General features: G+C 47.4%; 4 protein-coding genes and 1 long non-coding RNA gene across 6 annotated transcripts; 3 read left to right on the plus strand and 2 right to left on the minus strand.

Annotated features, from left to right (window-relative positions):
• Positions 1–652: 652 nt before the first annotated feature.
• Positions 653–2,801, minus strand: LOC148381874 (sterile alpha motif domain-containing protein 15-like). Its single transcript, XM_088362245.1, has 4 exons — positions 2,646–2,801; positions 1,742–1,904; positions 1,561–1,659; positions 653–957 (listed from the first exon to the last, which is right to left on the minus strand). The coding sequence occupies exons 2-4, from the start codon at positions 1,826–1,828 to the stop codon at positions 784–786; spliced, it is 360 nt and encodes a 119-aa protein (XP_088218371.1). The 5' UTR covers positions 1,829–1,904; positions 2,646–2,801; the 3' UTR covers positions 653–783.
• LOC148381875 (methylmalonate-semialdehyde/malonate-semialdehyde dehydrogenase [acylating], mitochondrial-like) lies at positions 2,220–7,520 on the plus strand. Its single transcript, XM_088362236.1, has 12 exons — positions 2,220–2,386; positions 2,653–2,694; positions 2,952–3,026; positions 3,293–3,454; positions 3,533–3,611; positions 4,730–5,032; positions 5,110–5,231; positions 5,320–5,509; positions 5,571–5,752; positions 6,261–6,440; positions 6,708–6,806; positions 6,890–7,520. Exons 1-12 carry the CDS (start codon positions 2,351–2,353, stop codon positions 6,992–6,994), a joined length of 1,575 nt encoding a protein of 524 aa, XP_088218362.1. The 5' UTR covers positions 2,220–2,350; the 3' UTR covers positions 6,995–7,520.
• A 66-nt stretch (positions 7,521–7,586) lies between these two features.
• Positions 7,587–8,769, plus strand: LOC148381876 (uncharacterized). The gene is made up of 2 exons (XR_015854424.1): positions 7,587–7,643; positions 8,537–8,769. It is a non-coding gene; the product is annotated as an uncharacterized LOC148381876 (long non-coding RNA).
• Positions 8,770–13,462: 4,693 nt separating this feature from the next.
• LOC148381877 (C-type mannose receptor 2-like) lies at positions 13,463–21,975 on the plus strand. 2 transcript variants are annotated; one of them, XM_088362229.1, is made up of 29 exons: positions 13,463–13,613; positions 13,830–13,934; positions 14,484–14,683; positions 14,746–14,849; positions 14,934–15,055; positions 15,125–15,187; positions 15,259–15,417; positions 15,489–15,565; positions 15,780–15,891; positions 15,970–16,002; positions 16,070–16,240; positions 16,320–16,439; positions 16,510–16,620; positions 16,704–16,739; positions 16,832–16,966; positions 17,032–17,175; positions 17,305–17,436; positions 17,552–17,706; positions 18,087–18,210; positions 18,272–18,329; positions 18,399–18,465; positions 18,527–18,660; positions 18,735–18,778; positions 18,843–19,016; positions 19,078–19,232; positions 19,305–19,448; positions 19,747–19,835; positions 19,909–20,080; positions 20,140–21,975. In XM_088362229.1, exons 2-29 carry the CDS (start codon positions 13,868–13,870, stop codon positions 20,302–20,304), a joined length of 3,267 nt encoding a protein of 1,088 aa, XP_088218355.1. In that variant the 5' UTR covers positions 13,463–13,613; positions 13,830–13,867; the 3' UTR covers positions 20,305–21,975. The 2 variants fall into 2 exon arrangements, with proteins under 2 accessions (XP_088218355.1, XP_088218354.1); XM_088362228.1 differs by lacking the exon at positions 13,463–13,613 and having other exon boundaries at positions 13,620–13,934.
• On the minus strand, positions 21,974–23,982 carry LOC148381878 (neuropeptide Y receptor type 2-like). The gene is made up of 3 exons (XM_088362240.1): positions 23,841–23,982; positions 22,712–23,473; positions 21,974–22,370 (listed from the first exon to the last, which is right to left on the minus strand). The coding sequence occupies exons 2-3, from the start codon at positions 23,435–23,437 to the stop codon at positions 22,029–22,031; spliced, it is 1,068 nt and encodes a 355-aa protein (XP_088218366.1). The 5' UTR covers positions 23,438–23,473; positions 23,841–23,982; the 3' UTR covers positions 21,974–22,028.
• Positions 23,983–24,021: the final 39 nt, after the last annotated feature.

Raw genomic sequence — 24,021 nt, forward strand, 5'->3', positions numbered from 1 at the left:
CTCCATACATGACAAAAAGAGGCTTAGAATATGAAGTACCAAATGGTACAATCCAGTCTACAAAGTACGTTATTGTGGCTGTAGTATGTTATGAGTTGATACTTCTATTTTTATACCCTTGACTTTAGTCGCATAGGAAAGAAACAAATTTTGGCCTTGAAAAGACCTGTCGTTAGCTTCGAGTCCAATTAGTAGGCTCGACTGCGCACATTAGGGGAATGATGGTTTGTCCCATGGGTGTGACTACTTTTGTATCCTTGACTTTGACATACCTTTGAACCATACTTCAACTTTGCACGGCCCGGTAGTTACCTTGAGGTCCAATTATTATCTTTCCGAGTTATACAAATGAACACCTACCTGCTCGTGAAAGCTCCAGCGGGACTCTTAAATCATGATTATTTCAAAGAATATCACATATATTTAAATGCAGCGTATTGTCATAGAAACACTTTACAGCGGCCATAATTACAACGCTTGGCGGACGGGAATTGTGAATGTCAGAACCCGCAAGTGAGTGAGTGAGTCACCGAGAGAGTTGGCGGGCAGAACATTGCGTTTGATACAATACGTGCCTCCACACACACAAACCAGTGTTTGCCGCTATATTGAGGATTTCTTTGTGGAATGTACCAAATCACGAAAATCCCTGCAACATTAAATATTTTAGTAGTTTCTGTAAAATTTCTGTAAAATTTCAAGTGCTTGTAAAAACTGACTGATTCTACGTTTGACATTAATGAAATAAACTATGAAAGTGTGTCGTCTGGAACCTACAGAGGTTCAGTGACTGATGTCTTCCAGGAGCTGCTCAGGGGTGAGCTCATCGGTCTTCACCCCCGTGCGACTCTTCATCTCCAAAAAGAGGCCCTCGATGTCCCGTGGCGGGTCGGCAATGCTGCGACTCCACAGGACCTCGGTGATGCCCAGCAGCTCGCGCACACGTGCCGCGATAGCCTGCCGAGCACACGGCGGGTGAGTACGTTAAAAAGTTGGATAAGGGCGAAAGGGAGTCCTTTGTCTAACTTTTTGTTTGGTGCTCTCATCTCGCCGAGAATTGAGAGCGTTTCGTCTTTTGAGAGCCAGATGAAGGAGTGTGCGTGCGTGCGAGCATCTTGAGTAAAATAGTCCTTCATTATTTGTTTGCACCTGCTTCCACCATGATGCTGACACACTAGAGCAGACGCACTGAGCTAATTTAGCAGACATAGAGACGAGGGGAAAACAGCTTTTTATTTTTGATGATAGACTTGTAATTTTAAACAATGAGAGCCAATACAAGCTGTCTCCAATATTTTGCCAAACATTCAGCTTTATGAGAAGGGGTATTAAATTAATCAATGCAAAGTGAGTGTCATTCAATGTGTAGGTGCAACCTAATTAAAGGGCCAATGAATGCGTGTGAGTCATTTTAATGAATTCAAATCAAGGCACACAAGTGTTTGGCAAGCAGATGGCATATATTGGGTACAATGTGTGCTGCAGTCTCTTTAACCTTATTCCAGCTTGTATTTTATGCTTGTTTTTGATATTTTAAGCGTTGTGAGTAGTTTTTACTACCTGCATGTGTTTGAAATCTGTGATTCCGAGTCTTGGCATGTGGACACAATCCACAAAGATCAGCTTTCTACCTGTGACACAGTTCTCAGTGAAGCACAGCTGCCATGGAAACAATGTGAATGATTACGATCACTATTGTCGTCCTCTGTTGTGTCTGATTAGCATTACAATGTCAACCTACTTTATACTGCGGAAATCCTATGGACTCAATCCATTTTGCAACATCCTCGCAACTCCACTGCAAGAACTCCATGTTGCGTGTACTCATGTTGTCATGGAAACAGGCTCTCGACGACTCGAGTCGCTTGCTTTGCCTTCAGCTTGTATCAAAGCGAGCTTTGATGCTTGAAAAATAAAGATCGAGTTTGTAAAATTAGAATACTTTGACTGGTTTGACGTTGCTACGCAGAGCTTTTGACATTTTTTGACGCATACATTCCCAGGAGGTTTGAACTCGAGACAAGTTCAACTCCGATGACGGTGTAAGAGCATCCAATCAGCTTCTAGGATATTGGGGCGGCGGTTAAATAACGCCTGTTGATTGGTCTGCTGCTAAAACGTCCCGCCTATTAAGGAAGCCTAGCCACGGTGACGTTTTTAGTCGATTCACAAACAGCATGGAACAATAAAAGCAACAAACATCGAGCTCTCCTGTCGGTATATAGATTGCCGTTTAAACTCCCAGCCCCGCCCCCCCGTCTCCCATGTTTGCTAGTGAACGTTTGGACGGCTTCTACGCGTTCTGTGGTGGGTCACTCGAAGGACTAAAACAGTAACCTTAGTTCCCACAATGGCTGCAATACTCCGCTTCGTGCTGAATAAGAAGGTAAAGCAAAGAAAAGTCTTAAAGTGTCCCGTTATGACTTGAGCTAGTGAGTTGAAGCTAACCAGCTACGTGGCTAGCTTGTAGCACGCGCTGCAGCTCTGCTTGCTCGTCAGACTTGTTTGATCAGTCGTCCGTATCTGCTTATTTAGTTAAATAGTGTGTTGAATAAACTTATCTTGATTATTTACATAAGATACGGGTTAGTTTACGTTACGCGAACAAAAAGGTCAAATGTTAACCAAATTTGTTTTATAAATACCTTCCAGACATCCCCCGTGCAGCTGGGCCGTATGTGCTACTCGTCTGTGGTAAGAAGAGATCTCACACTCTGCAACTATCCTCACTCCCCGACACAACGTTACATTGATCAGCGTCACTGTGACAAGTCATTCACGTTACTTTTTCACAAAGAAAACCGTAAAACACACATCCCTTTCAAACTCTCGCGTGTTTTACCTCAAGGAACAAACTTTTTTTGGGGGGGGGGCGGGTCACTTGAACAAAATAAAGTGTAAACCCATCTGTCTATTGAGCACGTGAGCATGTATTTGTGTGACCTCTGCAGCCCACCACCAAGCTGTTCATCGATGGGAAGTTTGTCGAGTCCAACACATCAGAATGGCTCGACATTCACAACCCTGTAAGTATTTATAAATGCATGCATATGCCATCTTTGTTGTGCTATTAAAGCAACTTAGAGGAGGTAAAACAAGTACTACAAAAGATATCCGAGGCCTCAGCAACATTCTGGCAAGCTTATGATGGCTCGTTAATACGCGAGTCAAATTTACAACGTTGTTAAGGACCAGAAAAAGATTTTGCTGTAAATGTTAATGCACAAGCTGAAGTAAGGACTGCAGTCAGTGTGTCTGAACGGACCGTCTCTGCTCCTCGCCACCCTCACAGGCCACTAATGAGGTGGTGGGCCGTGTTCCCAAAGCCACGCAGACGGAGATGCTGGCCGCCGCGGAGTCCTGCTCCCGTAGCTTCCGCTCCTGGTCGGAGACATCCATCCTAAGCCGCCAGCAGATCTTCCTACGCTACCAGCAGCTCATCAAAGACAACATTGTAACAAGTTTTTCTTTCACTTGTGCAATCGCCATTGAATTTTGCCTAACCTTGTCGCTCTCTATTTTTTAATTCTAGCAAGAGCTGGCAAAGATGATCACGCTGGAACAAGGCAAGACTCTGGCTGATGCCGAAGGTGATGTCTTCCGAGGACTGCGTGAGTAAAAGTATCTAATTTGCAAAAACAAAACAAGTTATTTATATTCATCTTTAACAACAAACTTTTTATGAAGTGACTTATGGAAAAGGTGCAATGACACCAGTTTAGAATCAGAGTCGAAAATAAAACACAATAACAAGTTAGCACATTTTCAGTACTGCGTTTCCTTCGTTTAAATCACAGTTTGCATATTGGCAGAATACAAACAAAATGCGACTTGCAACAGGCAAATTAAATATTATTGATCAATTTAAAAGTCCCCCCAGGGATGGTTTTTTTTTTTTTTTTCCCCCTGACTTTCTGCTGTTATTCATCTTCATGGATTGATGTGTTTCCAGTAAAAACAGCTGCACAGTGGATTGCAGCGCAAGGCTTCCTAAGCAGTCCCAGTGAGCTTTTTATGTGCGTCGTCTCCGGATTGATCGCTGCTGGCCGCTTAATGGGCCGCGATAAAAAACACAATTTTGTTCTCTCTGGGGTTTTTTTTTTCCCCCCCTTCTGGTGATAGGAAAAGAAATCCGCCACCAACTGTCGCACGCTCGTCCACAGTAAAAACACAGTTTCGGCTGACTCGGACGCTAGCTACGGCGCTAAATGGAATGCTCTGGAGCAGGATGACCGTGAAATTTATGGAAAGTTGTTAAAAAAAAAAAAAAAATCGTCATGATGGTCAAAGCAAAATGGCTGTCTATTAATAATACTCATGCATCAACATATATATCTTGTCAGTAAGCCCACAAAACCTTCCACTGTTCAAGTGCTACAAATACTACTCCCCATTTTATATATTTGTTGTCCCTCTCGTGTAGCTAAATCACCACAGACTCTTTATCTCTTTTCCGTCACTCCTGTTGAAGAATTAAGATCCGCTCGCCAAAGCATTGCTTGGCGCAGTTCAAAGTAACGAGCGGCATTCCATTATCAGCAGAAAAGACAGGCGGTGGCGTGTGCAGGTGCGCCATCAGGTTAAGATTTACTAGCACGCTGCATTTTACCCAAAGGCAATCGACAGCTTCAGCAAGTGGAAAACATTAACCGAACGGCTTGCTTAAACACAGCAACCCCCGATATCTGTTGTTGATTTCAAGCGTGACTAAAATTTGTCGCTCGGGCAGAGGTGGTGGAGCACGCCTGCAGCATCACGTCGCTGATGCTGGGCGAGACGCTGCCGTCCATCACCAAGGACATGGACACATACACCTACCGCCTGCCCATCGGCGTGTGCGCCGGCATCGCTCCCTTCAACTTCCCCGCCATGATCCCGCTGTGGATGTTCCCCATCGGCATGGTGTGCGGCAACACCTACCTGATGAAGCCGTCGGAGCGCGTCCCCGGATGCACCATGCTGCTGGCCAAGATGCTGCAGGATGCCGGAGCGCCTGACGGCACGCTCAACATCATCCACGGGCAGCACGCAGGTCGGCGGCATAAGTCATGCGAGCGTGGCGTCTATTCAGAGGAGGATTTTAAATCTTGTGTCTGTGTTTGAACGCAGCTGTCAATTTCATTTGCGACCATCCTGCCATCAAAGCAATCAGCTTCGTGGGATCCAACCAGGCGGGAGAGTACATCTACGAAAGAGGCTCCAAGAACGGCAAGAGGGTGCAGTCCAACATGGTACGTGGTTTTTGTTCCTAATGCAAAGAACTTAGTAGTCTTACTCTTTTCCATCTTTAGTCACTATTCATCACTTGCATTTTCCCAGGGCGCCAAAAACCACGGCGTGGTGATGCCAGACGCCAACAAGGAGAACACTATCAATCAGCTGGTGGGCGCCGCTTTTGGAGCGGCTGGCCAGCGCTGCATGGCTCTCTCCACCGCCATCTTTGTGGGCGAGTCTCGCGAGTGGCTCCCGGAGCTGGTGGAGCGCTCCAAATCGTTGCGCGTCAACGCAGGTAAACATTGCCTCGCCGAGTCTCACGCACGTATTGTCGATTAACGACGGACAATGTGCAGGCGACCAGCCCGGCGCTGACGTGGGACCGCTCATCTCTCCCGAGGCCAAGGCTCGCGTCGAGTCTCTGATCCAGAGCGGCGTCAATGAGGGCGCCCAGGTGCTGCTGGACGGCAGGAACGTCAATGTCAAAGGATATGAGAATGGCAATTTTGTTGGACCCACCATCTTGGCCAGCGTAACGGTGAGCCTCCATAAAATCTTTGTCTCTAGCTATTGTGTTTACATTTAATCATTTAAAAAATGCTCATTGAAATACAGTTTTGTTTGTCTACGTGAAAGCAACAAATATTCGAGCATTCTTGATAACGTATGCGTTGTATCGTTGCAAATGCTCGGGGGCATACTTTGCCTGCCCATTGCTAAAATGTAATGTTGGGTGACCACAGATGCCGCTGTAAGAATCGCATCGCTACGAACAAAAACCGTGCCAACACTTAAACCGTTGCTTCCTTTTCACTGCGGGTAGGGTATTTATTCACACAGAACATTGAATCCATAATAAAGGAAAGTTCTGCCGCACTGTAGTGTGTTCCCACAGCTGTTAAAGTCTTGCATACCCCGCTGAGCTTATATCCCGAGGAAGCTGAGAAAACACTTTTTTACGCTTTTTCCCAAGCATAAGAAGTTTGAACTTTCAAGCAGCTCGAGGCTAAGCGATTATAATTTATTGTGTTTAATGATGTCCCCAGCCGGACATGACATGCTACAAGGAGGAGATTTTTGGGCCGGTTTTGGTGGTCCTGGAGGCCGACGACCTGGATGATGCCATCTCCATGATCAACAGCAACCCCTACGGCAACGGCACGGCCATATTCACCTCCAACGGCGCCACGGCACGCAAATATACGCACGAGGTGGATGTGGGCCAGGTGAGATAAAGTCAAAGCCAAGAAAATGAAACAAACCTAAAAATATTTGATTTTATTGTTTTTTTTTTTTTTTTTTTTTACTATTTACTCTTTTTAAATAGAATTGTATATGAAAATGCAAACAATTCAGCCCAGCTAAAATAGAATAGCCTGGCATTATGTACAGCAATAAAAGTCATTTTGAAGTATGATTTTGACTTTTAGCAAATAATTAAACTCTTTGTCTGCATGTATGATTCAGTGACAATAGTTTGTGCTTTTCGGCAGATTGGCGTGAATGTTCCCATTCCTGTCCCACTGCCTATGTTCTCCTTCACTGGTTCCAGAGGCTCCTTCAGGGGAGACACCAACTTCTATGGCAAACAGGTGAGAAATGGTCAAAATCCTACACTCGCCACCAAAAAGTCATCATCAGCTTGAACCCCGTTCTCGTGCTTATTTTTGTGTAGGGCATCCAGTTCTACACGCAGATCAAGACGGTGACGTCACAGTGGAAAGCCGAGGACGCCACCGTGACGAGCCCGGCTGTCACTATGCCGACCATGGGACGCTAATTCTCCAGCACTGCCTTCAGTGACTTTGACATGTGCCTTAAAAAAACATGGCGGAGGAATGGATGAAGGCTGATTTTTAAAGTTGATTTTATTGTATAAAACTGATTTTGTAGGTGGGGTTATTATCAGGCTGGTAAACAAGTTGTCATCAGCTTGCCTCCTATGGAGAAAGTGTTGTTGGTCCTCATTAATATTGCACAACAAGTTGAAACCTCGTGATGTCCGCTGTGGTTCCGTTCAATCCTAGAGTAGCCATAGTAGGTCAATTTGAACCTCCAAGCAGTCACAGTAGTTTGAAAGTGTTTTGGGGAAACTGCAGACAAAGAAAATCTAAGCGGGGCAAATACTTTCGTATGGCACTCGACAATGTCTTCCGCTGACTAGAGCGTCACAGCATATGCGTAAATAATATACAGTGTCATGTCTTGTGTTCCCAACTAAATGTGATGACACACTTGCATTTGTCATACTACCCTGTGTAAGGTCTATGTATCAAATGAATGGCAATAAATTGCAGCAGTTCACATTCTTGGTGTGTGTTTTTGTTTGGGAAGCCTCTCAGTGGACGTGACAGTTGCTAAGTCTGACTGCCGTGACGTCACATCTATGCTAACCTAACCGTTGCACGAATTGTCAGAGGAACATCATGGTGAGACCTAGCCGTATTTCTCCTCATTTCGTTCTACTTTCTCTAGTTTTATTTGCAAATTTTTCATCTAGATGTTAAGAGGCAGTTGCATATTTGACCGAATTCGTTTTTTAAGCGCGGGTTTGCTTTGACGTGCTTTCGTGAGGTAGCATGCTGACTGAAATCGTTCGCTCGCGAAAAGTTGGGAAAATAAGGAAACCCACTCGTGAAATTGGAGATAAGTTTCCCTTTTTTTGCAGTTAAATTTGTGCAAAAACAATCGAGTGCGCAAGCGAAGCTGAGCCTTTAGTTATTGGCAGTGGTTATTTTACCGTGGGTAAACGCTGACTGGTAAACATCACCTGCTACTTTTTTTACACAGCAAAACAATATTAAGAAACTGAACAACTAATTTATTCAGACTCCAGAGATATGTAATGTTGTTATAGTTACCCAAAACAAATAATTATATATTTCCTTAATATAATTTAATACCTAGAACTTTAATGGCACTGTATAACTTAAGCCTTTCATTTTGCGCTCATTTGAAGAGTTTAAAATCCTTCAAACCTCACAGTTATAACGTTTTACTGAAGGTGCAATGATTGACAGTCGATCCAACGAGCTCATGTTTCTGTTCCTGATGACAACATGTTATCAGCAGGCAGGAGCAGTGATTTGACACTCACACGCTAGGCACTCGCTCCCCCGTCGCTCGTCCTGCTGTCTAATGACATCTCGCGTCATTTATGTTCTCCTGCTAACAGGTTATCTGTGTTAGAAATGTGACAGACGTCTCGCTGACATATCACAACAAACACGTCATGCAAGCAGTAATCCACAAAAATAAGTGCAATTTGACTCAATGTGTAGTACAAGTACAAAAAATTAATTAAATGGTTCTCATCCCTCAGAGTGAAAATGAAGCTACTCTTGGTGTTCGTGGCGCTGGCAGTCCCCCACCTGGGCTCAGCGACGTCCTTCCATCCGCTGCTAGGAGGGGACGGGGGGGGGCTAAGTGTAATCACAAGGTCCAGGAGGGACATGAGCGGTCTCAATTGCCAAACCACTTCCCCCAATTGCATTTGTTTATTTCTTCATGCAACTGCTTGAAGAGCTGCATCGAAATACAAGTCACCTAAACCTTTCTGGTGGTACGAGTGACTACCCAAAAATATCACATTTTCCGCGGCGCAGAGAACGAAAGGTATAAGATTTGGTCTGGTGATCAGGAGACCTGGGTTCGAGTCCCACTCTGTGTAACATTTACATATTACACAGTCATGTGTGAGATTCGAACATGGTTCTCCTGGACTCAAGGCAAAATCTTCAACCACAAGACCATTTGAGATATTAAAATGCAAGCCCGATTATTTGTATTTATCCATTACTTTAAACAAATTTGGTTACAGGAATGAGCGGCAAAATTTTCATGGCAATATGGTCTCATGGTATACCGCACAGGTGTCAAACGCCAGTCCTCGGGCCGCACTCCAACATGTTTTCTAAGATTCCCTCGTTAAGTGCACCTGTGTCAAAAGTTAGGCTCCTGCAGAACGTGAAAATGAACTGATGTTTTCACTCAGGTGTGTTTAACGAGGCTAACTTGGAAAACATATTGGAACCCAGCCCCCCAAGGGCTAGAGTTCGACACCCCTGGTATACCGTATTGGCCCGAATATAAGATGACCCCGATTATAAGACGACCACCTCTTTTTCAAGACTCGTTTGAAAAAAGACTTTTTGACTCAAGTTTGAAGAAAGACTTTTTGAACACCAAATGTATTTTTAAACACAAAACTCACCCCAGCTCCATCCATAACCCTAGCCCCAACCATACCCCTAGCTCTAACCCTCACCCAAGGCCTAAGATTTAGGGAGGTGTATGGTTTAATGGGGTAGCACACGAGCAACTGTGTTGCAAATTTTTCCATGATAAAATATTTCAGATCCTGCTGAGATTTGAACTTAGGGCACCCGGATGAGAGTCCAGAGAGGTAACCACTACGCTATAGAACTCTCACTAGTTGTGCATGGAAGGTATGTATATGGTTTAATGGAGCAGCTCACAAGCGACTAGTATAGATCAGTGGTCCCCAACCTTTTTTGCGCCACGGACCGGTTACGTGTCAGAAATATTTTCGTGGACCGGCCTTTCTATAAATGAATAATACATTTAAATAAATAAATAATACATGTATAATAAATATATAAATACGATGAAATAAAATGATACGACTGGCATAAAAACAAGAATAAACGACTTAATATTTTTATTAATTATTTTTTAGTAATTTATTACTTATTAAATTTTATGAATAAAACTCACCATTACGTTGAATTAGCGGGAGCACTGAGCTTGTTTCTCAGAAAAAGGGCCGGTCCCATCTTGGCGTAAACGGAGACAATAACGTGATTGGGGCGTGGTTCTGGCAATTTGCAGCAATCTGATTAGTCAGACGTGCAAATGCTACAATCTGATTGGCTGAAGGAAAGGTAAGCGTAGTTATGTAAATTTGTACTGCTGGGTACGTGGCACAGGTTTTGGAAGGCAGTTTTCAAGTCTTTGACTGTTACCCTCCATCTCACATGACTTCAAGTGACTGCAATGATCATGATTAAAGTGACTGCAATTGAATTGCTGTCACTTTGAGACATGTGAGATGGAGAGTAACAGTCAAAGACTTGTGTCCATGGCAGTGACAGCAGGGCACCGCTCACATCGAGACTGAAAACTGCCTTCCAAAACCTAAGTGCCATTGCACCAACCACCAAGCATGAAAAAGTTCAAATGAGTGAAGCAAATTTGCTCTTAAAAACACAAAGACTTGCATTCCAGTTGATTAATTTATTGGACAGAAAAGCAGTTTCAAACATTTGAGCAGTCAATGTTTGTGTGGGGCGAATTTAATTGCTCACAAACATTGATGACAGGCCTTGCATGGAAGCAGCTTAAGTGTTTGATGAGCTCAGATGAGACGTCGTTACTTTTAATGACACAAGCGCCACCAGGGGGAAGGTGAGCACATGCTATCAGCTGACATCTGGGACAAAAACTAAGTACCAGGTACTGCACAGTACCATCACCACACACTTTTGGACATGTTTTTCCATGACACTAACGCAAACCAAGTTTAATATTGATTGATTGAACATTTATTGATCCCCGGGGTTGGGGAAATTCAGGCCCCAGCAGTATTCATACCACAGAGCGGGTATATAAAAGACACAGATGGCATAAGCGCAACTCAATAGGCTCTTACAAGGCTGCCACACAACGGCGCCACAAAGAAAGCCTGTAAGTGCGAAAGTTAAAAGCCATCAGAGCAAAGCAACAAGACAAAGGAAAAAAAAGTAACAGCGGCCAACCAGCGCACCCCCCCCAACACCAAAGAACACCCATAGCCTCCACGGGGTTCATAAACAGGTGTAAAGGCAGCCAAGTTCAACGGCGCCCAATGGACCGAGGTCGTGAATTGGCAAAACATCACAAAACAGGCAAACGTGTGAGCAGCGTCCTGGGCACCCAGTCGGGGCACGAGCAGATGATCATCATGGGGCTAGCACGGCAAAGGTCGTTGGTTCCGACGAGCACGAGGGAGCGGACTCCCCACAGGGGTCGCGGCTGCGAGGCCAAGGCAAGGGACCTGGTTAGCACCGGCTGAATGAGCAGGAAGCCGTCGTCGAGTCACGGCGGTCCCGACCGCTGTGCGCAGCCATCCCAGACCCAGGGGAAAAAAAATATCCGATCCGAAGCGATCTGCACACGCCGAGGTGCTGTAGAAGGCACCAGCATCGCCGAATGGACAAATAGAAAGGAAAAGGAGAAAAGAAGGAAATAAAGAGGAAAAGAGAGAACACTGCTGGGAGGCTGCCACTCACAGCTGCGCCATACCAAAAAAAAAAAAAAATATATATATATATATATATATATATATATATATATATATATACTACCGTTCAAAAGTTTGGAAATGTCACATTGACATTTCCTTATTTTTGAAGGAAAAGCACTGTACTTTTCAATGAAGATAATTTTAAACTAGTCTTAACTTTAAAGAACTACACTCTATACATTGCTAATGTGGTAAATGACTATTCTAGCTGCAAATGTCTGGTTTTTGGTGCAATATCTACATAGGTGTATAGAGGCCCATTTTCAGCAACTATCACTCCAGGGTTCTAATGGTACAATGTGTTTGCTCATTGGCTCAGAAGGCTAATTGATGATTAGAAAACCCTTGTGCAATCATGTTCACGCATCTGAAAACAGTTTAGCTCGTTACAGAAGCTACAAAACTGACCTTCCTGTGAGCAGATTGAGTTTTTGGAGCATCACATTTGTGGGGTCAATTAAACGCTCAAAATGGCCAGAAAAAGAGAACTTTCCTCTGAAACTCGACAGTCTATTCTTGTTCTTAGAAATGAAGGCTATTCCATGTGAGAAATTGCTAAGAAATTGAACATTTCCTACAACGGTGTGTACTACTCCCTTCAGAGGACAGCACAAACAGGCTCTAACCAGAGTCGAAAATGAAGTGGGAGGCCGCGTTGCACAACTGAGCAAGAAGATAAGTACATTAGAGTCTCTAGTTTGAGAAACTGACGCCTCACAGGTCCCCAACTGGCATCTTCATTAAATAGTACCCGCAAAACACCAGTGTCAACATCTACAGTGAAGAGGCGGCTGCGGGATTCTGGGCTTCAGGGCAGAGTGGCAAAGAAAAAGCCATATCTGAGACTGGGCAACAAAAGAAAAAGATTAAGATGGGCAAAAGAACACAGACATTGGACAGAGGAAGACTTGAAAAAAGTGTTGTGGACGGATGAATCCAAGTTTGAGGTGTTTGGATCACAAAGAAGAACGTTTGTGAGACGCAGAACAAATGAAAAGATGCTGGAAGAATGCCTGACGCCATCTGTTAGGCATGGAGGAGGTAATGTGATGGTCTGGGGTTGCTTTGGTGCTGGTAAGGTGGGAGATTTGTACAGGGTAAAAGGGATTCTGAATAAGGAAGGCTATCACTCCATTTTGCAACGCCATGCCATACCCAGTGGACAGCGCTTGATTGGAGCCAATTTCATCCTACAACAGGACAATGAGTCCAAACACACCTCCAAATTGTGCGAGAACTATTTAGAGCAGAAGCAGGCAGCTGGTATTCTATCGGTAATAGAGTGGCCAGCGCAGTCACCAGATCTGAACCCCATTGAGCTGTTGTGGGAGCAGCTTGACCGTATGGTACGCGAAGTGCCCATCCAACCAATCCAACTTGTGGGAGCTGCTTCTGGAAGCGTGGGGTGCAATTTCTCCACATTACCTCAACAAATTAACAGCTCGAATGCCAAAGGTCTGCAATGCCGTAATTGCTGCAAATGGAGGATTCTTTGACGAAAGCAAAGTTTGATGTAAAAAAAAATCTTATTTCATATGCAAATCATTATTTCTAACCTTGTCAATGTCTTGACTATATTTTCTATTCATTTTGCAACGTTTGGTGGTGAATAAGTGTGACTTTTCATGGAAAACATAAAATTGTTTGGGTGACCCCAAACTTTTGAACGGTAGTGTATATTTTAACTAATCAGCTTTGTTTTGATACATTTCTAAACCTTTGATTTAACTTAATTTTCATACGTTTCTGAACCTTGCAGTGGTGTATAGGTCGCACTATGTGAATTGCGTGTCTGGCATTGAAACTTTGGTTGTATTCGGGACAGGACTGGATCAGCGCAAATCTTTTTGCCACCAAAAATGCTCGCACACTCTGCGCCTTCGTTGAAAGCCGTGATGAAAACGGGGCGAGCGAGGCGCCGCTCTCGGTCAAAGCTTTAAAATTACATCATAAAGTCCTGATCCACGGCTTGCGGGTGTTTTGTTAAAGGGCGACAGAAGCTGTTGCATGGGGCACCGCGTTCCGCTGCGTCACCTTTGAGCTTCGGTGCGCGACTGCGCGTGAGCTTACCTGCTCGACTTTATAAGCCGACCAGGTACCCCTGACCCGCATCTACTCACCACTGGCCCATTTGCAGAGACCTGAATAATACCCGGCGCTGCTTCAGAGCCTTGATTCTCCTTCAACTTCAGTTTCGGCTTCAAGTTCTGCTCAACTTCAAGTTCTCCTTCAACTCCCTCTTCTGCTTCATTTTCAGCATCAACTTCAAGTTCTTCTTCAACTCCCTCTTCTGCTTCATTTTCTGCTTCAGATTCTGTCTGCGTGGGCCAGGCTGCCCGATTGGACATCATGAGCATCCCCACCCTTGTGGTGGCATTGACACTGACGTTGTGCGCCTGGATTACGCTTTGTGGAGGTAATTTGAATGTTTGAAGAGAAAAAAATAAGAATTGAAGGCGCCAATTTGGATAAAATAACTTGGAGGGGGAAAAAAGTAACGTTTGAAAGTGTGGCGCCTTCGGAGAGGAGTCGAGCGCAGCTAGCACCCGTGCACATTTTTTTCAATTTATTTTTTACCGTCTCAACTGTTCAGCGCTGCTACACAAAACAATGCTTCTACTCTGCAATGCTTTGCGGGAAAGACGATTCAAGTTGTCTGTTGCGTCCGACACGCAAGAGCTCGTTCATATTTTCCTGCCGTTACTTTTTGTTGTCCTTCAATAAAAGGTAAAAGCGCCGCCGTGTTTTGGTTTAAAAAAAAAAAAGGCGCTCTATTAATAGGCAAATCGCGGGTGAGTTGACTAGCTTAACTTGAAAGTTTTTCTTTTGACACGCAGACACACATTCGTAGCATCCGAGTGAGCACTTGTGAATGCGTTACTCCCCTGCGACCACGCGAGGGCGCCGTTTTCAGGCGCTGATGTGTCAGACTGAACAGCCAGCCAAATGTGCCCTCCCTCGACAGACATTTCGTGCGATTCCGGATGGGAGGCGTTCGGCTCCAGCTGCTACAAGAAGATGTCAGCCACCAACGGTTGGCTGGGGGCCCGTTTACACTGCGCCCTGGAGGGCGGCGACCTGGTCTCCTTCAACTCATTGGCCGAGGAAGATTTTGTGAAGGGCAAAATGGGGAACAACCAGTTCTGGATCGGACTCGCCAACCTGGTGAGTTTAAATGTGAGGAGGGGCTGTGCTGGGTTGACAACCGCGATTGGTCTCCTCCGCAGGAATGCGGCCATAAGTTGTGTCGTCGAATGTCAGGCAAGGAGCCGAAATGGTCCGACGACACACCGCTGATCTACACCAACTGGGGTGCCGATCAAGCCGTAAAGTAAGAAAGTCACATTGTGGAGCAAGCTCGCGCAACAAAAGCCTGACAGACAGCATTGTTGTCGCTGCCCCCCAACCCCGACAGCACCACATTGGAGTCCTGCGCCTACATCCAGCCATTATCGTTTAACATATACCAGCGCGGCAAGTGGAGAACCGGCTTGTGCGAGTCCTCCCTGGCGTACATGTGCAAACGCTCGCCCGACGGTAAGCCGCTCGTCGTCGGTCATGTCGAGGAGAGGAGCGCCGCCCGTCACGTTGTCTTCCCGCACGCAGGTTGCCCGGACGGACAACCGTGCTCCAAGAAGGCCGACGGTTTGGCTCTCTCTCCGGTGCAAAGTGAGTGGCTTCTTTCTGCACCTTGGCCGCCCTGTCACAGGTTTCTCCTCAATCTTACTTTGGGCCTTCAGCTTCTGCCTGCGACCCCGGCGACTTGCTCCACGGCCCCTTTTGCTACCACTACTTTGAGGAGACAAAGAAAACGTGGCAGGCAGCTGAGGATGACTGCGTCTTGCGGGGAGGTCACCTGGCAAGCCTTCACTCACGGGAAGACGGCAAATGGATGCGTGGTGAGCACCAAGGCCCATCATCACGTTTTGGGTGCTCTTCTTGCATTAAAGCTGAGTTCTCCCTCTGCAAGCTCACGCATCCTTGTTTCCTTGGCTGGGACTGCACAAAACATCGAATGGGTTTGAGTGGACTGACAAAACATCTTCAGTAAGTAACACACACAGTAAGTTTGGGGCAAGAATAAAGTCCCAATAAGCGAAGTGAAACGCTTACAAACTGTTCCGACCTTATTTTCAATGTTCACCTTTCAGAAGAAACCTTTGGCCAAATTGCGAGATGACAGTAGTAGTAGAATGTTATCGAGAGAGTGGGGGAAAGCACAAGGGCAATGCGCTGAGCACGTCACCAATGTCGTCCACAGGACTTAATCTTGTGGCACCACGGTAATCCATACTCCGATACCTGCTGTGGTCTGTCGAACGTTGGATATATCTATACCTCCGAAGGCAAACATGAATACATCTGTCAAAAAGGTGCGCAGGCCGCGCGCCGTCACCACCGGGCACTTTTTGTATACGTTCATGCTTGTTCTCATTTGCACTCCCTCGCAGCCAAGTCCACCAGTCCTCCTCCACCGCTCCCAGGTGGGTCAGGGGCCGGCGGCACGCGTTCCCGCCATCCGCGACCATTCTCACCACTTGTGCCTTGCAGGCTGGAGCGACAAATGCGGCTGGGAGTGGCTGGACAACCCCGCCAACGACTTCTGCTACCTGATGAGAGGGAACGGGCTCAAAAGCTGGAAGGAGGCGCGCGACGACTGCAACCTCCACGATGCCCATCTGCTCACTATCACGGACTCTCACGAGCAGGCTTTTGTGCACGGTGTGTGTGTGTGTGTGTGTGCAGTCTTAATGTCCGCACTTGTGTTTTGGCGCTACCATGTGGAAACTTTGATCCAAAGGTCACAGCAAGGCCGTGCTCACCACTCCCTCCCTGTGGCTGGGCGCCGACGCCCCCTTCGCCGAAAGCGGCGGCCGGTGGGCCGACGGCTCCCCGTTCAGCTACGTCCACCTGAGCGCCGGTTTGTGGCGAGCCACGCTCATTTCCCCATTCAGGAACTTAGCGCTTAGTCTCTGTTGGCCCCCTTGCAGGTCACCATGACGACAAAGTTGGGGGAGGCTGCCTTTCCTTTCTCATTGACAACGGCGACTGGAAATTTGACGTGTGCGAGATCAAGAGAGGCTACATCTGCAAGAGAAGAGGTAGGAGGGCGGGGCAGGGTGGGACAGGACGGGCCGCGACCCTCTATCTCAAGGCGTGCTGACGTTTGCCTTTGGTCTTGCAGCGGCGACAGCGCAACAAGCTCCGCTGCCTCACGCCGGTAAGAAATTGCCGCTTGCAAAGATGGTCCGCCAAAACTAATTAACCTGCCCTGCCTCGCCCCCGCCCGCCCGCCCGCCCGCCCGCCCGCAGGTTTCCTCAAGCAAGAGATATGTGAGAACGCCGACAACCGAGCCATTTGCCCCGAAGACAGAGTCATGCGCATCCAGTCGGCCTTCTACGGACGGAGGAGCAGCAACGTCTGCTCGGCCCAACGCGGCTCAGACGGTAGGAGGCCCCGCCGACTGTCGGCCGTCCTTTAGCTGACGTGTCAACTTGGTGCCCTCTCGCAGCCAAATGTACGGTGGAAGGTGCCCTCCTTCACTACAGGAAAGAGTGCGACAACTACCACCAGTGCCTCGTCAAGCCCATGAAGGAGGACCCCTGCCCCGAGGTCTCCAAATACCTCCAGATGGTCTACACCTGCGAAACGGACGGTAGGTGGCGTCTCGTCGATGCCAAATGAATTGTTGTGTGCCGCGCTGCCTTTACTGCTGCGGGTGTGTCAATGCACAAACCAGTTAACCAGCTATGAGGTCCTGAATAACATTTTTCGTTGTCCAAAGAGTGTTTTCACAGTTTAGGCAACACCCAAGGCAGCCTGAAAAAGTTGAGGCTGAGAGCCTCCTCCTCATTGAGCGGCTTCGGGCCCGACAAGGCTTGCCTCAATGGGAAAAGCTGCTGGAAACCGTTGAAGCGTACGTGGAGAACTCTGACACCACCGCTCACACACACACACACACACACACACACACACACACACACAGTGTGTGTACACACACGCACTATCTGGCTTCTCCTTCCTTCCCTCAGCTATAGACAGCTGGATCGAGGTGGACTTAGGCGAGATGAAAAAGGTGACCGGGATGGAGATCCAGATGTGTCCTTGGGCCTCCTCCAGGCACTGGTCCAGGTTTAAGATGACCCATAGTTTGGATGGCAAGGACTGGACCGACCACTCCCAGATCGTGAGTGGGCAGCCGTGGGCCAACTTGCTCCACTCTCTGTCCACTGTCTTTCTTTCTTGTCTTTCTTTTTTTTCTCTTTTTCCTCTCTCTCTCCTCTCTCACTTCTCCTTTTCTCTTTCTCCTTCTCTTCTTTTCTCTTCCGCTCTTTTTCTCGCTCCGTCTCTCTCCTGTCGCTTCTCTCTTTCCCTCTTTTTCCTCTCTCCTTTTCTCTTTCTCCCTCTCCATTTCTCTTTCTCTCTTTTTCTTGCTCCGTCTCTCTCCTGCCTCTTTCCCTTGCTCTCTTTCTCTCTTTTCCTCTTTCTCTTTCTTTCTCTCCATCTCTCTTCTGTCTGTCTCCGTCTCTCTCTCGCTCGCTCTCTCACTCTTGTCTTTCTCGCCAGCTTTCCCCCGGAGCGACTCAGACCCTGATGGAGCCCGTGCTAGCCCAGTTCATCCGCATCCTGCCACTGGATCACCAATGGAACGTCGGCCTCCGCTTTGACGTCTTGGGATGCACGCTTGACAGTAAGCGAGCTGCCGGCGCCGCGCTCACCGTCAAAACCAACTGTGACTCTCGCGTCCGCAGATGTGATCGGCTGCGACGAGCAGTTCGTCAATGTCGCCTTGGACAAGCAGCCCACTACGTGAGTGGTCGCAGCGCGTCCGAGCTTTCCAATCAAGTGCGAGTCTCGCAACGGCCGTGTCGTCCGCAGGGTCTTCTGTCCGCCGGGTTGCGCCAAGTTGGACCCCCAAGTCTACGGCACGTGGGTGTACAAAGAGGTACGTGACGGCGCCGCCCGCCGCTCGCCCTCCTCTGACGCGGCGCCTTGCGTGAGCGCAGGAGTCTCACATCTGCGCCGCCGCCATTCACGCCGGCGTCGTCGCTGACAAGACTGGAGGAAAGTGCATCTTGCTGAAAGCGCCGGCGCAGAAGATCTTCAAAGCATCCGAACAGAACGGAATCCCCTCCAAACAGTGAGTGGCCCGCTATCAGCGCGCGCTCTGATGACAGACGCCGGCTTAACGCGAGCGCCGGCGTCGATCCGCAGATTGAACCAAGACGGGCCTTTGACGTTCACGTTTGCCGACGGAGGTGAGTTGCCGAAGCGCCGTGGCGTCAAATGTGTGCGTGACACCTGGCGACGTCTCATGGGCAGAGATGAGATGCTTGGGACCTGAGTGGGAGGAGTTTGCCGGCTTTTGCTACAGCATTTTTGAGGACAAGAAGACCTGGACTGACGCTCAGCACGCCTGCGGGACTTTTGGCGCCCAGCTGGTGTCCGTGGGTTCCCTAGTGGAGCAGGAGTGGCTGAAGACGACTTTGTACTTTGGTACGCTGCCTCGCCTCGCCTCGTATGTTCGGAGATGTGACGTCTCGCCCTTCCTCTGCAGATGACAGCGACACGTGGACCGGACTCAATGACCTGGCTGTTCCCGGCATGTTCATGTGGTCAGACCACCGCCCTGTGACCTTGACCTTCTGGGCTGCCGGAGAGCCCAACAACGAGCTCCCCTTGGACGACAACTGCGTGGCGGCGGCTTACCAGGTGAGCTTGCAGGCATGCACGGCTACGCCCCCACCGGCAGCCACCCACACGCCTACCCCCTTTGTCTTTCAGACGGGACGCTGGATGCGGATGTTGTGCACGCAGCTCAATCGCTTTGTGTGCAAGATGCCCAAAGCGCATTACGCCATCGCCGCTGGAGAGCCCGAGACGGAAAGCGACGATTCCAAGGCCTTGTCCATGGTGTCGACCGGAACTGTGAGTGACACGCAAACGCTTTAGCCCAGGGTTGTCAAACTCCTTTTTATCACGAGCCACTTTGTCCTTGCGGCATCCCTCAGAGGGCCGTGTTTTATATGAAATATTGTCTTCAGTTATTGTTCAAATGACTACGGAAAGGATGAATAAACACAACATTGGTTTTGGCAAAAATCATGGGAGTTGACATGTCGGGCCTGATTTGGGAGTTTGACACCTACGCTTGAGCTGCTTGCTTCTTGATCCTGTGGCCAAATGCGTGGATTGCAATATATACCGTTGCGTATGCCCAATGCAGTGCAAAGACCTTCTCCTGGAAATGATCAAAGGTCTTCAGGTGGGAAGTACCATCACCATCAAAGGGCAGGGCAACGAGAAGGCCAAGAGGTACACCAGGGTAAATAAGGCAATCGTTTGGGCAAAGCGCCAACGCCTGTGTGTGTGTGTGTCTCGCTCGCAGCTTCCAAGCCAGCTTGCTCAACGCCGACGACCAAACCATCCTGCAGCTCAAGCTGGATGCCGAGACCCAAACCGTCACGCTGAGCTCCCAACTGGACAGTGACCAGGACCAGCAGCAGCTAAACCAGCTGCGCGTTGCCCGTATCCCCCTGCAACCTGGAGTGGACTTCAAGGTAACGCTCCATGCCGCGCACTCGCCAGCGCCCCCCGCCTAATTGCCTCTCTCGTTCAGATCGTCATCAGCTGCAACCAGCACGTCTTCCGCGTTTTGGCCGGGGGCCACCGGCTGCACTACGCCTACCAGCGCGACGTCCGACTGGCAGACATCAGGCTGCTGCGACTGCATGGCGACGTGTCGCTGAAGGTCGTCCGCCTGGCGACGGCGCCGCCCGTCTGAGCCGCAAAAACTACGACAACCCAACAGCGGCGGTCTCGTACCGTGCGCTGCCCGATAAGCTAAGTTTGTGCATGTTTTCTTGACACCTCAAAGCACTTACTGACGTTCAGGAGAAAAGCGAGTGAGGAGAAAAAAAAAAAAGAAAAAAAATTACAGCAGCTATCCAGTTAACCAACTCCAAAAAAATCTAGAAAAAAAAAAAAAGGTATTCCTTTTGTGTTATACAATATCTATATATGTATAAAGTATCTATGTATCTATCCACCACCGCCATCTGGAGCTTATGGCTCCTAAAAAAAAATGTTTTTGAGTGACCTGTTTTGAATTCTACCTTTTGAATTATAATTTTATATCTATATATAAAGTAAATATCTATCTACACGGTGGCAGTAGATAGAATTCCAAATTTTGAATTCCAAATTTAGAATTATAATTATATCTCTATATATACAAAGTATCTATCTATATATCCGCCGCCGCCGTCTGGGGCTTATGGCCCTTAAAAAAAAATTTAAAAAAAAAATAAAAAAATTACAGCAGCTATCCAGTTAACCAACTGCAAAAAAATCTAGAAAAAAAATGATAATCCTTTTGTGTTATACAATATCGATATATGTATAAAGTATCTATGTATCTATCCACCGCCGCCATCTGGAGCTTATGGCTCCTAAAAAAAAAATGTTTTTGAGTGCCCTGTTTTGAATTCTACCTTTTGAATTATAATCATATATCTATAAAGTAGATATCTATCCACTGCCACCATCTGGGGCTTATGGCTCCTAAAAAAAAATGTCTTTGAGTGCCCTGTTTTGAATTCTACATTTTGAATTATAATTATATCTATATATACAAAGTATCTATATATCCGCCGCCGCCGTCTGAGGCTTATGGCCCCTAAAAAAAAATAATAAAAAAATAAAAAAAATTATAGCAACTATCCAGTTAATCACCTGCAAAAAAATCTAGGAAAAAAAATGGTATTCCTTTTGTGTTATACAATATCTATATATGTATAAGTATCTATCCACCGCCGCCATCTGGAGAAAAATGTTTTTGAGTGCCCTGTTATGAATTCTACCTTTTGAATTATAATCATGTATCTATATATAAAGTAAATATCTATCCACTGCCACCGTCTGGGGCTTATGGCTCAAAAAAAAAATTTCTTTGAGTGCCCTGTTTTGAATTCTACATTTTGAATTATAATTATATCTCTATATATACCAAGTATCTATCTATATATCCGCCGCCGCCGTCTGGGGCTTATGGCCCCTAAAAAAAAAAAAAAAATTACAGCAGCTATCCAGTTAAACAACTGCAAAAAAAATGGTATTCCTTTTGTGTTATACAATATCTATATATGTATAAGTATCTATGTATCTATCCATGACTCCTAAAAAAAATGTTTTTGTTGAATTCTACCTTTTGAATTAGAATCATATATCTGTATATAAAGTAAAATCTATCCACATTTTGAATTACAATTATCTATCAAAGTATCTATCTATATATCCGCCGCCGCCGTCTGGGGCTTATGGCCCAAAAATAAAATGTTTTTGAGTGTATTCTATTTAATCGAGGTTTGGCTAGAAGCAGTGTTTGTCCCTTTGTTTGACCCTTGACCTTTGTTTACCATATTATAAGTGTGTTCAATAAAATTGCAAAGACAAATTCTCAGTTTTTTTATTCATGAAGCTAATTTGATGCTAATGCTAAGTAGGATCTTAAAACTTGTAAGCTGGGGCAGGGGCCATTTTGTTCATCTTTTTGTGGATGTTAAAGGGCCTGTAGCACATGCAGACGTCAAGGAAGGCACTCCTGTAGTTGCTGTTCATCCAGCCATAGAGAATGGGGTTGACGAAGGTGGAGCACATGGCCACCACGTGGAAGGCGCTGAAGAGCAGCTTGAAGTCCTCCATGTAGACCACACGGCCGTCCATGTCCACGGCAAGCTGGAAGGCGTGCAGCGGCAGCCAGCTGACGCCAAAGACGGCCACTACCGTCACCAGCATCTTGGTGGTCTTACGGCGGCGGCGGTGGGCGCGCGACAGGCGGCTGGCGTTCAGCTAGCTCCGAGGAACACACAAAAATTAAGGTATTAGCATTTTTAGCATCATGTATTCCAAAGCACTATTTGAAGCTGGACTCTGGAGTTCATTTTAGGACCATCCTGAAATTGAAATTTAGGGTTCTTAGTTCCTCTGTGCCACAAGATGGCAGCAAAGCAACATTTATTTTATTAGATTAAGCTATAGGGCCTTTCTCTGATTACCACTACTGGAAAAAATGTTACAGTAAAGCTAGTCGCTATATTATTTTCTTTTTTATGTTTGTCTTTACAGCAGTACTTGGAGAGCAAAATATTTGTAAGGCGGTGCTCGATGTATAAAACTTTCTATGATCTCACCTTGCTCCAGATGCACGCGTAGGCTCCTGTGTTGACAGCCAACGGCAGGCCGTACTGCAGCAACAACATGGCCAGGCTGTAGGGAGCGCTGCCGCTCCCCTCGGGCCACTTCTCGGCACACACCTGGATGGACTTGCCGGGCGTCAAGTGGAAGGTGGCGTACTCTCTGAAGATGGCCAGCGGGCTGGCGAAGAGCACGCTGACCACCCAGGTGATTGCCACTACAGCGGCGCACGCCCGTCGGGACATCCGCGGCGCGCCATCCGGGCGACATGCCACGCTACGGAGGCGGTCCACCGCAATAACGTTCAGCGTGATGGTGGACACGTGCACGGCGGCGCCCTGCGCGCACGGCAGGGCGAAGCACAGCGCCTGGCCGAACGCCCACTCGCCACGGAGGGTGTACGCCAACGTGAACGGTAAGCAGAGCGATGCCACCAGGAGGTCGGCCAGAGCCAAATTGGCGATGAAGAAGTTGGTGACGGTTCGCAGGCGGCGGAAACGAAACACCACGTGGATCACTAAGGTGTTGCCCACCACGCCCAGGGCGATGATGATGCCGTACGCCATGATGAGCGCCGCACGGATGGAGGGCAGGTGGGTGCTGTCCTCCAGGCCCGGATAGGCCGCCTGGTTCTCAACGGGCACCGTTCCCATGCTGGCCCAACAGCAGTTCGCGTAGGACTCGGGTGCCGACAGCCGCAGTGCCTCATTTGCCGCGTCCATGTTGCGGCGACCCTATCGGCCGGCCGGCCGGCTGGCCTGCCGAAGCAACGTATAACGTCAGTCTGTAACTAAAGATATTCGGCGTTGTTTGAGAGGCTACAAAGTCAACGCGAGTAAACTCCAGCACCGGAGGTCCCCAATGGACCCATCTGTGTGAAACTTTGAGGCTGAGGAGCCGATGAACAAGGCGGTCAAGGTGAGCAGAGGGTTTGAACACGGGACCTCCAAACTCAAAGCAAGAATCCGACATTTGGACTTCACCGGCGGAGCTACTTTCACACAATCTTTAAAAGCTTTCAAGGATTTGCAAAAAGTGCTGGCAAGGAAGGTGCCATCATTTTCCAGACATATTTCCTTAAGACAGAATGTGTCATGCGTATTTTTCTTTTTTTTCCCAGCTTACCTCAATGTGCAAGTTGACGTGAAGTTCTTTTGCTCTCCACGTCCATGGGCAGATGACGGGAAGGAAAGACGCAAAGCAGACGCAAGCTTGGTCTCCACTGAGAAGCCGGTTGAAAATGCGACGAGCTCCGACTGCGCGTCACAGCCCCCTCACCGCCCGCCGCCGTCACACAGGATGCGCA

The sequence above is a fragment of the Syngnathus floridae genome, chromosome 19, assembly GCF_059516105.1.
Source record: "Syngnathus floridae isolate MCC-2025c chromosome 19, RoL_Sflo_1.0, whole genome shotgun sequence".
Taxonomy (NCBI): domain Eukaryota; kingdom Metazoa; phylum Chordata; class Actinopteri; order Syngnathiformes; family Syngnathidae; genus Syngnathus; species Syngnathus floridae.

Bases quoted from the DNA above. Each gene is read 5' to 3' on its own strand.
- LOC148381874 (XM_088362245.1), bottom strand. From the start codon at position 1,828: ATGAGTACACGCAACATGGAGTTCTTGCAGTGGAGTTGCGAGGATGTT. The intron at 1,660-1,741 runs GTAGGTTGACAT...TTTCCATGGCAG, and splicing joins TAGGATTTCCGCAGTATAAA to CTGTGCTTCACTGAGAACTG. The intron at 958-1,560 runs GTAGTAAAAACT...TGTGCTCGGCAG, and splicing joins CAGATTTCAAACACATGCAG to GCTATCGCGGCACGTGTGCG.
- LOC148381875 (XM_088362236.1), top strand. From the start codon at position 2,351: ATGGCTGCAATACTCCGCTTCGTGCTGAATAAGAAG. The intron at 5,033-5,109 runs GTCGGCGGCATA...GTTTGAACGCAG, and splicing joins CATCCACGGGCAGCACGCAG to CTGTCAATTTCATTTGCGAC. The intron at 5,510-5,570 runs GTAAACATTGCC...GACAATGTGCAG, and splicing joins ATCGTTGCGCGTCAACGCAG to GCGACCAGCCCGGCGCTGAC.
- LOC148381877 (XM_088362229.1), top strand. From the start codon at position 13,868: ATGAGCATCCCCACCCTTGTGGTGGCATTGACACTGACGTTGTGCGCC. The intron at 16,241-16,319 runs GTGTGTGTGTGT...TTTGATCCAAAG, and splicing joins CGAGCAGGCTTTTGTGCACG to GTCACAGCAAGGCCGTGCTC. The intron at 17,707-18,086 runs GTGAGTGGGCAG...CTTTCTCGCCAG, and splicing joins GGACCGACCACTCCCAGATC to CTTTCCCCCGGAGCGACTCA.
- LOC148381878 (XM_088362240.1), bottom strand. From the start codon at position 23,437: ATGGACGCGGCAAATGAGGCACTGCGGCTGTCGGCACCCGAGTCCTAC. The intron at 22,371-22,711 runs GTGAGATCATAG...CCTCGGAGCTAG, and splicing joins ACGCGTGCATCTGGAGCAAG to CTGAACGCCAGCCGCCTGTC.